This window comes from Elephas maximus, chromosome 10 (assembly GCF_024166365.1).
Source record: "Elephas maximus indicus isolate mEleMax1 chromosome 10, mEleMax1 primary haplotype, whole genome shotgun sequence".
NCBI classification, from domain to species: domain Eukaryota; kingdom Metazoa; phylum Chordata; class Mammalia; order Proboscidea; family Elephantidae; genus Elephas; species Elephas maximus.
The window spans coordinates 11,880,678-11,894,650 of record NC_064828.1 but is presented as its reverse complement, the minus strand read 5'-3'; the positions used below and the strand labels follow the sequence as shown (position 1 = coordinate 11,894,650).

Below are 13,973 nucleotides of genomic sequence, written 5' to 3'. Positions count from 1 at the left end.
TCAAAGGATTTTCAAACATCGGCTAAATGCTGAAATTTGATGTCTTCTTTTTTTGCCAGATGAATAAACTGATACTAAAGAGATCTCTTAGAAATAAATTCGTATGTAGTTGCCGTAGTCACAAAATTAAGATTGAAATCTAAATCTGCCTTTTCTGAAGTATGATTCCATTGCTTTGTTAAGAATCTTAACTTTAAAATTATATTTAATTCAACACCAGTTTTATGTGTTTATTTTTAGTTTAGACTGACTACTCTGAGCATGTCAATTATGACTGAAATTTGTTGATATTAATTTTTTTCCTAGGCAAGCAGATTTCTATTGTTTGACTCAACTGTACCAGGGTAAGTCAGATAAACATACTAAAGGAAAGACTAAGTATGTTTGGCTTTACATTTTTTAGTTTTTCCACCTTAGAAGTAGCCTGCTGTTCCCTTAGCCTGAAATGTTCTATACCCATCCCCACATCCCATTTTCTGCTTTTGGCAATCTGTCATGACCTAGTTCAAATCTCACCTCCTTTGAGAAATATATATTAATTTTGAACCACTCCTGCCCCAGCAACTCACTCCTGCATACGCAATGGCACAGTCTCAGCCCTGAATTCTATGGTGTTTTATAGTTTGCTATTTATGTGTTGACAATCCCCTTCTAGGTTGTAAGCCCTTAAACAGGGACCTTTCCTCTTTCTATTTTTCCAGTGCTTTAAGTTACAAAGAAAATTTCTTTGAAAAACAATACAAAATGATCATACTGTTTTTAGGTCAGGAGAGATAAAAATAAAACTAACCTATATGTACAAAAGCATCAAACTGGGATTATGACCCATTATAGAATTCTTAGAATTCTGCCCACCTGAAGATAGATGTGCATATCCATAAATAACCCAGCTTCCACTCTGCAACAGTAGAGAATCAGTTAAGGCCATTCAGAAAAAATCAAAAGCTGGAAGTATGAGAGTCATTCTTGGCTTCTCCCTTCTCTTTTACATCCAGCCAATCAACAACATGTCAACTTTACCTCCTAAATATCTATGTAACCCAGTAGTAGGGATTTGCAAACCTTAGTCCACATAAGAATCACCTGGAAAGTTTGTTAAACCAGCCTGCTGAGCTCCATCCCCAGAGTTTCAGTAGGTCTGGGATGGGACTGACAAGTTCCCAGGTGATGCTGATGCCACCCCCTCCAGGGAGCACACTGTGAGGACTACCGCTTTAATCCATCCCTTTTCTGCACTCCTTGCTTTTCACAGGGTTCCCAATTTCTACGAAAAGAAAACAGCCCCTAAGTTGTGACACACCAAGATGACCTGAATGAGGCAAGAGGAAAGCTAGATCTGGTCCTGATCTTGAATGGTTTTCCTTGGTAGGTAGCAGTTGTCTGAGGCTCTGAAATGATCCTAACACACAGGAATGAGTTCCTGGAGTGGTCCAGAGTGCCTGAACATACGGACCAGCAGATGAGGTCATGGTAATACAGGGAGCCAGGAGAAGAGGGAGGAATGAAAGCGATAATCGCTGTCAAAGGGGTGTTTTCTACACACAAATGAATGGAGCTATTGTACACAAACTCAGTGGTTGCCAAGCATGTGGTCCAATTATTTTGCCTGTATGAGCATGGCACGGAAGGTTCCACTTGGAGGACTCCAGTCACACAATTTGGTGTTTAGTCTGAGGGTAGCAGGCAAAAGCCTAGAGAATTGGGGCCTAAGAGTCTTTACAAGGTCTTACCTTCCAAATCTAGCATATTATACAATGAATTTGGAAAGACGATAACAGTAAAACACCATCCTTAGAAAGAGTACAGCAACTACAATTGGCAAAAAGCCAATACAGGAGCCTATCTTGGTCAAAATATTAATAGCAATAATGAGGTTCACATGGCGGTCTTGGGAGGCAATTTAAATCTAGTGTTTAGCTTCCCAGAGAAACTGGAGGTTGGGAGTATGTACACTTAGACCTTCTGCTCTCTTTGGAGGGTCTATTTTTGACTCTACTTATATTTAAAGTATTGGTAAAAATTCAAAAAGTTATACCCGCCAACAGTGTTTAGGTTCTTTAAGAAATGGAAGACAACCTGCATGCTGGCTTTGATAGCTACAACGGACACGTGACTGGGTGTTTTGCTCTCATGGGTGAAGCACCATTCAGTCTATAATATAGGAATGGGGATGCTTTCTGACCCTCCGTTTCTCAGCTGCATAGGAAAACCATTCAGATGACTGGCCTGAGCTCCAACGGTCAGGGCTGGAGAACAGGGGGCAATGACTGCAACCTGGCCTCCAGGAGAGCAGCACTCTCCTCCCTGAGCACCACACAGGTGAGATACAGAAGCTGCTGCCAAACCGCTATGATATTCATATCTGTTGTCCAAGTCCTGGCAAGACACACCAGAGGAAGACCAGGCGAGTGACCCAAGGAGGATGCTCCATGAAACGGGGTCTGCAGGGTCTGAGACAGAATGTTACAGATAAGGCTATCAGCAAGAGGAGGAATTCAGGTTAAAATACAGGCAGTCCCTGGGTTACGAATGTCCAACTTACATACAACCTGTAATCGCAAATCAACCCTGTAAAGCCTGTTACATAAAAATGTTGAGGCACATACAACAGTTCGTAATAACAAACAGGCACTACTTCGCAACACATCAAAACATAATTACTACTGTATTATTATATTAAAGATGTTTTAGTGTATCTGGAAGTGTTTCTTTATGATTTTTATGCATAGAAAGGTACACTACTATAGACTAAGACAAACATTTCATGTTAGGTACAAACCGAACCGTACCTAACTGTCCTGACTTATGTACAAATTCGATTTAAGACAGACTTAGGAACAGAACTCATTTGTAATCTAGAGACAGCCTATAGGCATAATAAGAAACAGGTTGGGACACATGATTTACTTCCTACTGGGGCAAGAGGTTAGAAAAATGAGGCTAGGGTCTGCAGCCCATTTTATGTGACAGTGACCTGGGGGAAAAGGTTGAAGGAGATTTCTCTGTCTGTAATGATCCCTTCTCTCAATATCCTAATTCTGGCAGACCTCTACATTCCATGAAGCCCTGCATTTATACACAGTACTCATTTGATCCAAGCCTTCCAAACCTGCAGAGAGGGAAAAGAAAAAGAACATGAAAGTTCTGAAATCCTAAGAGACAAACCAAAAAGTCGTAGGAGCTGTGGCATGGGGCTCCACTAATTCAACAAAGGATAACTGGAGAAAGTTATCAGAGATCTCAAAGGCTCCATAAATGCCGCATTTACATACTGTACTTCTCACCAGGGAGAGGGCTGCAGAGCAAAATGGTTTGGAATGGGACAGGATGAAATGGAATGGAAGCTATAAAAAGTATTATACAGTTGTTAGAAAATGTCTGTCTTCGGGAATAAGAAATTTTAAAGTGTTGACGCTACCGCAGCAACTGGGCAGCACCAACAAGTCAGAACAAACACCTATTGAACTATAACTACATGAGGCATTAAACTCAGGTGCTATAGTCCTTAGGGCTTAAGATAAAATAAGTAAGCTTTCACTTGCCCCTTCCTTTATAAACCTAACGTGAAGTGTAATCTACCGTGAAAATAAAGTTCTTTCTAAGATAACACAAAATACTTTAATATAGTAATTATATCGTTGGTAAATCTCTTCTAAAACTAATGCCTTGCTTCCCCCTATTTTTGGTTACACATTTTCACACTGACACATAAACCACTACAAACCTGTAACAAAAAGGACTGTGTTTTTGTTTTTGTTTTTGTCTTTGTGTTATCTTATTTTATTTTGGTGAACATCTTTTTTTTTTTTTAAGTGTGATATTAATGATAGCACTGACATGATAAATGAGTTTCTGGGCAATGTAACAAACAGGACTCGAAGACCACATGTTCTTTTATTATACACTATGTTGAACTGCTTCATCTGGCATATTCATTCCAAGTATTTAATAGAATGCAAATTCACACAAATACCCCTGAGTAAAATCTGCTGTGGTGAACGCCTCTAGGTTTCTCTCCATGCCACTGATACAGATCCTTACAGGGGACCGCTCCAAAAGAAAAAAGGATGGTCATGCAATTACGCATCTAGAATTTACCTTCTGTACTGACAAGGTTGATTTGCATTAGTTTTATAAAATAAATGTTTAATAGAGAAATTAAGAAACAATGCAAATGCTTCCAGGATTCCAGAGGACTATCATAGTTTTAGGGGTTAGACCCTAACTGCCTTGCTATTGTAATAAAGATCCTAAGACAGCATAACTAACGTTTTTAAGTTAAAATTTTCAATATTCATGAAAATGCAACAGCTTTGTTTTTTCTCTATGAATACAATTATCCTAATTCTCTAACACCCTTTTGCATTAATGAAATCAAGGATCCTGCTTACCAAACAAGAAGCAGAAGTTCTGAGAAAAGACGAATCACAGTCCAGGGAAACAATGCTCCTCAAAAGCCAGGCTGGTAGGGATAGCAAGCAAATCTGAATCCCTGAATTTTAAAAAAGAGCTCTGATAAAGAACCCAATTAATCCTAGCCTGTGATCTTACAATTTCACTAAAATTAATCAGAATTCATTTTGAGCGGACTTACGGCATAAACTGATTTTCCTAAAATAAGTAAAACATCTCCCAATTACATTTTTCATTTGTGTACAATAAGACACAATGTCAGTACAGTACATTAGTCTGTTTAGATGTTCCTCATTATTTGTAGTGAGATTTCCAAATCATTTTCTCCTCACTACAAGCTAAGTCTAGACCTTCCCATTTTATAAATGAGACACTAAGGTACAGAGAGGTGAAGTGAGTGACGTAGGGAGTCAGAATGGAAAATAAATAAATAAATATGGGTTTTGGAGACAAAGGACCAGGGTTTAAATGTAGTACGATCTCCTACTTGCTTTGAGCAAGTTCCTTTGGCTTCCTGGGCGTATTCCTTCATCTGTGAAATGGTGATAATACCACCTACCTCTCAAATGGCTGATGTAAGGTACAAGTAAGCACCCAGCAGAATGCCTAATACAAGTTAGCCATTCAACAAACATAGGCTCTGCCACCAATCCACAATCTCAGTTTCCTCACCCAGCACAACGGGCATATGACCAATCTGTAATGTCATTGTGAGGTAAAGGAGACAATAAGGCACATAGGGTGTGTGGCAAGCACAGGGCTCAGTACCTCTGTTCTCTCCCCAGCACTCCCTCCCTTATCCAAGGTCTTCCAGTGGCTGAGCCACAGTCAAATCCAAATCCTGGCCTCACTATAGAACTGCCTCTGCATTCACATTTCACGCTGGTGTCTTATTGAACTCTAAGAGCTAATTTAACTAGCTGCTTAATCTGTCGTTATTTTAATGTGTTTCCTGTAAAACCAAATTCATTTCTACAGTAGCTTTCCCTTTCTATAACCACACACACAAAAAAAGTGATTATTATTTCTGACTTGAAAATATGTATTTTTCTCAATACATATTTCTACTGGAAATTCTGCACTATATATTCTTACTGGTTTATAGGTAAACTATTATATCCTGAAAAATAGTTAAAAATTTATTCCTTAGGGTATTATATGCCTAAGCATTTAAATAACTCCATTTAGTATTATTGGGTTCGAAGACATATTAGGTAGCCTTTTCATTTTTCCTATTTTCTCCCAAATAAAATAACAAAGGTGGTAAATAAACCTAGCTGTGCATAAATTGAAACAGAGGAGTTAAAAATATGGACCAGATCTGCATTTACGAGGCGATGACCTTCAAAACTGTCAAGGAGCTATAGCAGCATTCTTCACGGGGAGCAATTTACTACAACCCTCCCATGCATCCTTCATTCCTCATAGTCTACAAACACATGTGCATATCAGAAAGAATGAAAGGATAGTCTGGTAACTGTGGCAACCTTCATTGAGAGCATACGAGGAATCTTCATGACCTTAATAATCACATCCTAAATGCCAGAGCAGTGTAACTGCTGCAGTGTGAAAGGCCAGACCAATACTTTGACAGGATTTCCTACAACTGAAATTTACCAAACGTGGCTATTACGACTCTAACCCAGTGATCCCCATTTCAGATCTGCAATACCCTAAGTGGCCTTTGATTACCTCAAGAGGCAGTGAAATATTTTTAAAAATAGATACCTTATTTAAGTATGGCATAAAATAGTTTAAGGAAAAGGGGCTCAAATTACCACCAAAAAAATTTTTTTTAAATATAGGATACTGCAATTCCTAAAATGCTGGGAATATTGCGCTAACCTACTAAGAATTTCACAGTGCTTTCCATACTGATCTCAAAGACCCTGTGCCCAGTGTTTGACGACAAAGTGCACACACATACACACACCCTTTACGGAAAAGTAAAAGGGGGAAAGTTGCTAAGAAAACTCAATCTCTAAATGCTCTAAAAAGCTATATGCACAAAATATTGCTTTCACATAAAACGCTGTCTTTTTTGCATTTCCTCACATGGGTAAAAAGAAAAGCAATCCACAGTGGTGGTGCCAAAGAACGGCATTATTACATACACTTTAGAACGCCTACGTTTTTAGATTCTAAGCAGGAATCACAATGCACACTTACTACAGTGTGGCCATGTTACACTAAGCTTAATTTTTTTTGAACTGCCCTAAATGTTTTATACCATATTAAATTGTAATAACATAAAGTAAGGCCAACAGGAAAATAAACACAACCACAGAGGATGTAGCAAGCATAAATACAATTAAGTTCTGCTTAACTTAAACTGGTGGCACAGTGGCTAAAGCGCTCATAAAGGTCACCAGTTCAAACCTACCAACCACTCAGTGGGGAGGAGGATGTGGCAGTCTGCTTCTGTAAAAATTCACAGCCTTGGAAACCCTATGGGGCAGTTCTGCTCTGGCCTATAGGGTCCCTATGAGTTGGAATCAAATCAAAGGCAGTGGGCTTGAGTTTTGGTAACTTAAAAATTTTTTTTTCTCAAATAAAAAAGTACCCACTACTGTAGTACCAGCCAACCAACCTCAAAGGTTACACTGATGGGGAAATATAACTAGTTGCCTTATTGTGATACCTAAAAGCCACAAGGCTATTCATCATTTCTAATGGAGCGGTGATTGAACTGTGTCTCATATGTACTCTATACCTTGGCAAAAGTCAATGCGTGCTCCAGAATTTTTATTTCACCATTTACCCCAAAAGTATTTGGAGGACTTGTGAAGTCTAAATCTCACACTGCCCTTGAAATGCCATTGTGTAAAAGCTTTAAATTTTAAAACAGAAGGATAAAGACTTTTAAAGGCTCTTGATAATGTACTCAAATGACGAAGATGTCAATTCAACGTTTTCTCTCCCCCCTCCCCAACACACACAGAAAACTGTATATGGCACATAAAGATACAAGGGGAACAAACGGGAGCAAGCCACTCATTCAGTAAGGAAATACAGTAATAAATCACATCTATCATCTTCAACTACAAAAATCCTTTCACTTGATTGCTAGCATCTTTATGACTGCTTAATCTGTATTTAAACGGCCTTAAAGAGAGGTCTGTGCTCTTTCCCTACCCTCGTGGATCTCTGGCAGCAGTCAGCACTTCTGCCCAGAGCTGGGCTTGGGGGAGGGAGAGGGAGAGAAGGCTGGACCGAGCCCGGGTCGGCAGAGCAGCCGTTCTCATCCAGTACCCACCGGCTTTCTCACACACCGCTGTTCTCCTCTCTTGGGCATTGTCAGCGTAAATAAATAAATAAGGGGGGCGGGCTACAGGGAGACAAAGAGGGTAGGAACCCGGCCGACAGTTTTTGTCTGCCACATCGGAGCCGAGAAGCCGCTCCTGTTTGTTGCTGCAAAGGCAAGGGATCAGTGAGACCCCTCCGCTCCGGGTCCAACTCAATTTTGCTTCTGCAGACAGAGCGGCTTCTGGCGGGGAGCGCAGGGTCCTCCTGGCTGATGAACTAAACACCGGAGCACTCTCGATGTTTTCCATCTCTGACTTTATGCAGGAGGACAGAGGGCTGGCACTGCATTCCTGGGAAGACTACTACTCCTGGCGCTGCACACGGCAGGAGGGAAGAACACAAGCCAGGGGGTGTACACATCCCCTCAAAACACCAGGTTCTGAGGAAATGCAGCAGTATCTACCGTACTGACGTTTCCTGAAAGTCGCCGGCTCTTTCTCGCCACCTCCCACCCCCAAATCGCTGAGACTTGTTGCTAACCCTTTCCCTCACGCCCCCCAGCACTGCCCACCACGATACGATTCGGGGGGCGCCAGGCGGGAGGGGGCCTAAACCTGGAAGCCCGGAGGGCTGGGTCCCCGTCCACAGGCCACTCTGCAGGGGCTGCGCGCTCAGCTCTACCTTCTGCGAGAGCTCTGACTCACAGGGGCCGGGGGGAGGGATCGTGACCTAAACCATTATCAGCCTTCCAACCCGAGACAGAGAAGAAGAGCCGGCCAGCCGTCCGCGCCCGGCGGGAGAGCCGGAGCCTGCGCCCCGCGACGGGGCGGCCGGGGTACGAGCCTCCCGCCCTGGCCGCCCCCCTGCGGACGCCCGGGAAGGCGCTCCCCGCGCCGGCGGGACCGCGGGCAGGACCGGGGCGGAGCGGAGCAGCTGGGCTCCGAGACGCGGGCATCGCCCAGCGGTGGCGCCGGGTGCCGGGTGGCCGGCCCGGGCAGGGGCTCCAGAGGAGGCGCCCTGCGCCGGGCCCCGTCGCAGCCCCGGACGGACAAAGCGCCGCGCCGCGCTGCGCCGCGCTGGGGCGACCCCGGGCGGCGGCCGCGGGCGGTGCGGCGCGGCGCGGCGCGGCGCGGGGCGCGGGGCGCGGGGTCCCGCGGGCGGGGCGCGGGGTCCGCGGCGGGCGCGCGGCGCTGACCTGGATGGTGCAGGTGTACTCGCTGTCGTCCAGCAGCCGCACGGTGCAGCTGTACTCGCGCTCCAGGCTCCTGCTGCTGCCGCTCATCAACCTGCTCAGCATCTTCCCGCCTCCCGCCCGCCCCCGGGAGCGACGCGGCGGCGCTGCGGACCCCGGACCAGGCGCCCCTCAGCCGGGCAGCTCCGCGCCAGCGCCGGCCCCGGGCACCTGCACCATCACCCCGGCCCGCCGCCGCCGCCGCCGCCGCCTCCCGCCGGTCCGCTGCTCCTCCTTCTCCTCAGCCGCCACCGCCTCCCCCTGCCCGTAGCGAGCGCCCCGCTCTCTCCTCCGCGCCCCACAGCCCGAGCCAGCTCGCGGGGCGGGGCCTCGGCCGGAGGAGCCAATGGGAACTAGCGCGGCGGAGCCGAGTGGCAGATGGCAGAGCCAATCGAGGAGGGGCGCTGGGACGATGGGCAGGCAGGGGGCGCAATCACTGGGAAGCAGTCGGACCGAGCCCTGCGAGACCAGCCCTCCGGCGTCCCAAACCCGTGGCTCCTCTCCTCCCCGCCGTGCCAGTGGCGGCTGTTTGTCCTCCCCCGGGCCAGGTGAGGGCACCCGGCTGGATCGAAGTCGGCTGCCTGGAAGACAGCGGGCTCTGCTTCAGGGTACCAAACCGCCTTTACTCTGCAGCGCCTTGGTTCCCGCCCTCTCGGGAGCTGGGCGGCGAGATCCCAAGCCCTGCACCTGCGGAGTGCGGGCTCCGCCTGCTCCGGACCGGGCAGCCGCCCCGACCTGCGCTGTGCCCCAGGTCTGTCCCACAGGCCTCTGTCCTCCAGCCCTCACTGGGGGAACATCTGCTTTACGGGAGCTACTTCAGTTAAAGCTGCAGGGTCCGCAGACGTTCTTTCAACAGCCGGGTTTAACCCCTAAAAAATCTTCCACTCACACCCCTTGCCTCCTTTATTTTCAGAAGACAAAAGGAGGGGGCTGAGGCGTGCTCCGTCAGCTAGAATGGAGCAGACGGAGCGATGGATCCATTCCTTGCACCTGCAGAACTAGAATGATAGCTTCAGACTTCAACAAAACACCACAGCATGTCAGGAGATACCCATCATAAAGAAAGGCATTATCTGCTGCCCTTTGTGACCCTACGTCTACAGACTTCAGAGTTCTTTATGAGAACTTCACTAAAGGGCATAATATTCTCCCTCAAAGATTCTTTTTTAACCTCTTAGATTTTTGATAGAAGGAAATGTTATAAAAGAATCATATCAATACAGAACATTGGCACTGTAGTAAGTATATTAATTTAAAATGATAAAATGTGCATAATTTCTTTTTTTTACATAGTATTTATTGAGTTTTTGGTGAGCATGTACATAGCAAGTTAGGTTCCCATTTGACAATTTCCATACACATTTTTCAGTGACATTAGTTACATGTATCACAATGTGTCTACATTCTCTTTAACTGTGCTCTGTTTGTTCCATTTCCAGTACTCTAGTTTCCCTGCCCCCTTCTCATCTTTGCTTTTTTTTAAAATTGTGCCTTAGATGAAGGTTTACTGAGCGAACTAGTTTCTCATTAAACAATTAATACACATATTGTTTTCTGACTTTGGTTGCCAATCCCACGACATGTCAACACTCTCCCCTTCTCAACCTTAGGCTCCCCATTACCAGCTTTCCTGTCCCCTCCTGCCTTCTCTTCCTTGCCGCTGGGCTGGTGTGCCCATTTAGTCTCATTTTGTTCTGTGGGTCTCTCTAATCTTTGACTGAAGGGTGAAACTCAGGAGTGACTTCATTATTGAGCTAAAAATGTGTCCTGGGGCCATAGTTCATGGGGTTTTTTCAGTCTCTGTCAGGCCAATAAATCTGGTCTTTTTTTTTTTTTTTTTTTTAATTGTGCTTTAGGTGAAACTTTACAGCTCAAATTAATTTCTCATACAAAAATTTATACACATATTGTTATGTGACCCTAGTTACAATCCCCATAATGTGACAGCACACTCCCCATTTCCACCCTCGGGATTCCAGTGTCCATCCAGCCAGCTCCTGTCCCTCTCTGCCTTGTCATCCTGCCTCCGGACAGGAGCCATCCATTTGGTCTCGTGTATCTGCTTGAAATAAGAAGCAAACTCTTCACGACTGTTATGTTTTATACTCCAATCTAATCTTTGTCTGAAGAGTTGGCTTCAGGAATGGTTTTAGTTCTGGGTTAACAGAGCATCCAGGGGCCGTGGCTTCAAGGGTTCCCCCAGTCTCAGTTAGATCATTAAGTCTGGTCTTTTTACATAAATTTTAGTTCTGCTCCACACTTTTCTCCTGCTCCGTCAGGGACTCTCTGTTGCGTTTCCTGTCATGGTGGTCATTGGTTGTAGCTGGGCACCATCTATTTCTGGTCTCAGGCTGATGGAGTCTCTGGTTTATGTGGCCTTTTTATCTCTTGGGCTAATATTTTCCCTGTGTCTTTGGTGTTCTTCATTCTCCTTTGCTCCAGATGGGCTGGGACCCATTGATGCATCTTAGATGGCTGCTCGCTAGCTTATAAGACCCCAGATGCCACTCACCAAAGTGGGATGCAGCCCACTTTGAAGTGTGGCGTCTGGGGTCTTGAATGCTAACAAGCGGCCATCTAAGATGCATCAGTTGGTCTCAACCCACCTGGATCAAAGGAGAATGAAGAACACCAAGGTCACACGACAACTCTGAGCCAAAGAGACAGAAAGAGCCACATGAACCAGAGACTTACATCATCCTGAGACCAGAAGAACTAGATGGTGCCCAGCCACAACTGATGACTGCCCTGACAGGGAGCACAAACAACAGAGAACCCCTGAGGGAGCAGGAGAACAGTGGGAAGCAGACCCCAAATTCTCATAAAAAGACCAGACTTAATGATCTGACTGAGACTAGAAGAATCCTGGTGGTCATGGTCCGCAAACCTTCTGTTGGCCCAGGACAGGAACCATTCCTGAAGACAACTCATCAGACATGGAAGGGACTGGACAATGGGTTGGAGAGAGATGGTGATGAAGAGTGAGCTACTTGTATCAGGTGGACACTTGAGACTGTGTTGGCATCTCCTGTCTGGAGGGGAGACGGGAGGGTAGAGAGGGTTAGAAACTGGCAAAACTGTCATGAAAGGAGAGAGTGGAAGGAGGGAGTGGGCTGACTCCTTAGGGGGAGAGTAAGTGGGAGTATGGAGTAAGGTGTAAAAAAAAAAAAATGGAGTAAGGTGTATATAACCTTATATGTGACAGACTGACTTGATTTGTAAACTTGCACTTAAAACACAATAAAAATTATTTAAAAAAAAAAAAAAAAAGCTTGCAAGTGGCCACCTGAGATACAACTGTTTTTCTCTACTCATCTGGAACTAAAGAGAATGAAGGAAACCAAAGATGCAAAAAAGAAGCTGGTCCACAGGGCTAACAGCCCACACAAACCACGGCCTCTTCTACCCTGAGACAAGAAGAACTAGATGGTGGCAGCTAGCACTACCGGACCGTTCTGATCAGGGACACAATAGAAGGTCCTGGGTAGAATGGAAGAAAAATGTAGAATAAAATTCAAATTCCTGAAAAAGGCCAGATTTACTGGACCAATGGAGCCCCCGAGGCTATCACCCTAAGATACCCTTTGAACTTGTGACTGTAGCCACCTGTAGAGGTCATCTTTCAGGCAAATAATAGATTGGCATATAAAGTAAACAATATCATCCGTAAGTAATATGTCCCCTTAAAACAACTATATGAGACTAAATGGTCAACATTTACCCAAAGGCAACGGTGAGAAGGCAAAGAGGGGAAGGGAAGCTAGGTCAACGGAAACAGAACAAACAGAATGGAAATAATGAAAATGCCAACACATTGTGAAAATTGTAACCAATGTCACCCAGCAATCGGTATAAAAATTGTTATAAACCTAATATGCTATGTAAATTTTCACCTAAAACACAATTAAAATATTAAAAAACATTTAAAAAAAGTGGGATGTAGGACATTTACTTAATAAACTTTTTTTTGCCAATTGACTTAGATGTCCCCCCAAAACCCTGGTCCCCAGATCCCCACCCCTGCTACTCTGTCCCTTGAAATGTTTGGCTGTATTCAGGAAACTTCTTAACTTTTGATTTAGTCCAGTTGAGCTGACTTGCCCTGTATTGTGAGTTGTCCTTCCCTTCACCTAAGATGATTCTTGTTTACTGTCTAGTTAATGAATACCCCTGTCTCTCCCTCCCCACCTTCGTAACCATCAAAGAATGTTTTCTTCTGTGTTTAAACCTTTTATTGAGTTCTTATGATAGTAGTCCTTTTTGCAACTGTTTTCACTAAGCATAATGCCTTCCAGATTCATCCACGTTGTGAGAGGTTTCAAGGATTCATCGTTGTTCTTTATTGTTGCACACTATTCCATTGTGTGTATGTACCATAATTTTTTTTATCCATTCGTTCATTTATGGGCACTGTCATGGATTGAATTGTGTCCCCCCAAAATGTGTGTATCAACTTGGTTAGGCCATGATTCCTGGTATTGTGTGATTTTCCTATATGTTGTAAATCCTGTCTCTATGATGTTAATGAAGGAAGATGGGCAGCAGTTGTGTTAGTGAGGCAGGACTCGCTCTACAAGATTGGATTGTGTCCCTTGAGATACAAAAGAGAGAGGGGGCCCTCATGCACCAAAAAAGCAGCACTGGGAGCAGAGCATGTCGTTTGGACCCAGGGTCCCTGTGCCTGAGAAGCTCCTCATCCCGGGGGAAGATTGAGGACAAAGACATTCCTCCAGAGCCCAGAGTGAGAGAAAGCCTTGCCCTGGAGCCGACACCCTGGATTTGGACTTTTAGCCTACTTTATTGTGAGGAAATAAATTTCTCTTTGTTAAAGCCATCCACTTGTGTTATTTCTGTTATAGCAACACTACATGACTAAAACAGGCACCCGGGTTGTTTCCATCTTTTTGCTATTGTGAATAGTGCTGGAATGATCTATTCGTGTGAAGGCTCTTATTTCTCTAGGGTATATTCCAAGGAGTGGGATTGCTGGATCATGTGGTACTCCTATTTCTAGCTTTTAAACGAGGAGTCAAATCAATTTCCAGAGTGGTTGTACCGTTTTACATTCCCACCAGCAGTGTAT

The 13,973-nt window shown here is 44.8% G+C and overlaps 1 protein-coding gene across 1 annotated transcript in view; it reads right to left on the bottom strand.

Annotated features, from left to right (window-relative positions):
• Positions 1 to 9,059, bottom strand: part of FRMD5 (FERM domain containing 5) — a 342,105-nt gene extending 333,046 nt beyond the window's left edge. The window contains exon 1 of the mRNA XM_049897682.1: positions 8,855 to 9,059. Within this exon, the coding sequence (XP_049753639.1) occupies positions 8,855 to 8,956 (102 nt within the window). The 5' untranslated portion in view covers positions 8,957 to 9,059. The remainder of the gene's footprint in view (positions 1 to 8,854) is intronic.
• Between the last annotated feature and the right edge of the window lie 4,914 nt (positions 9,060 to 13,973).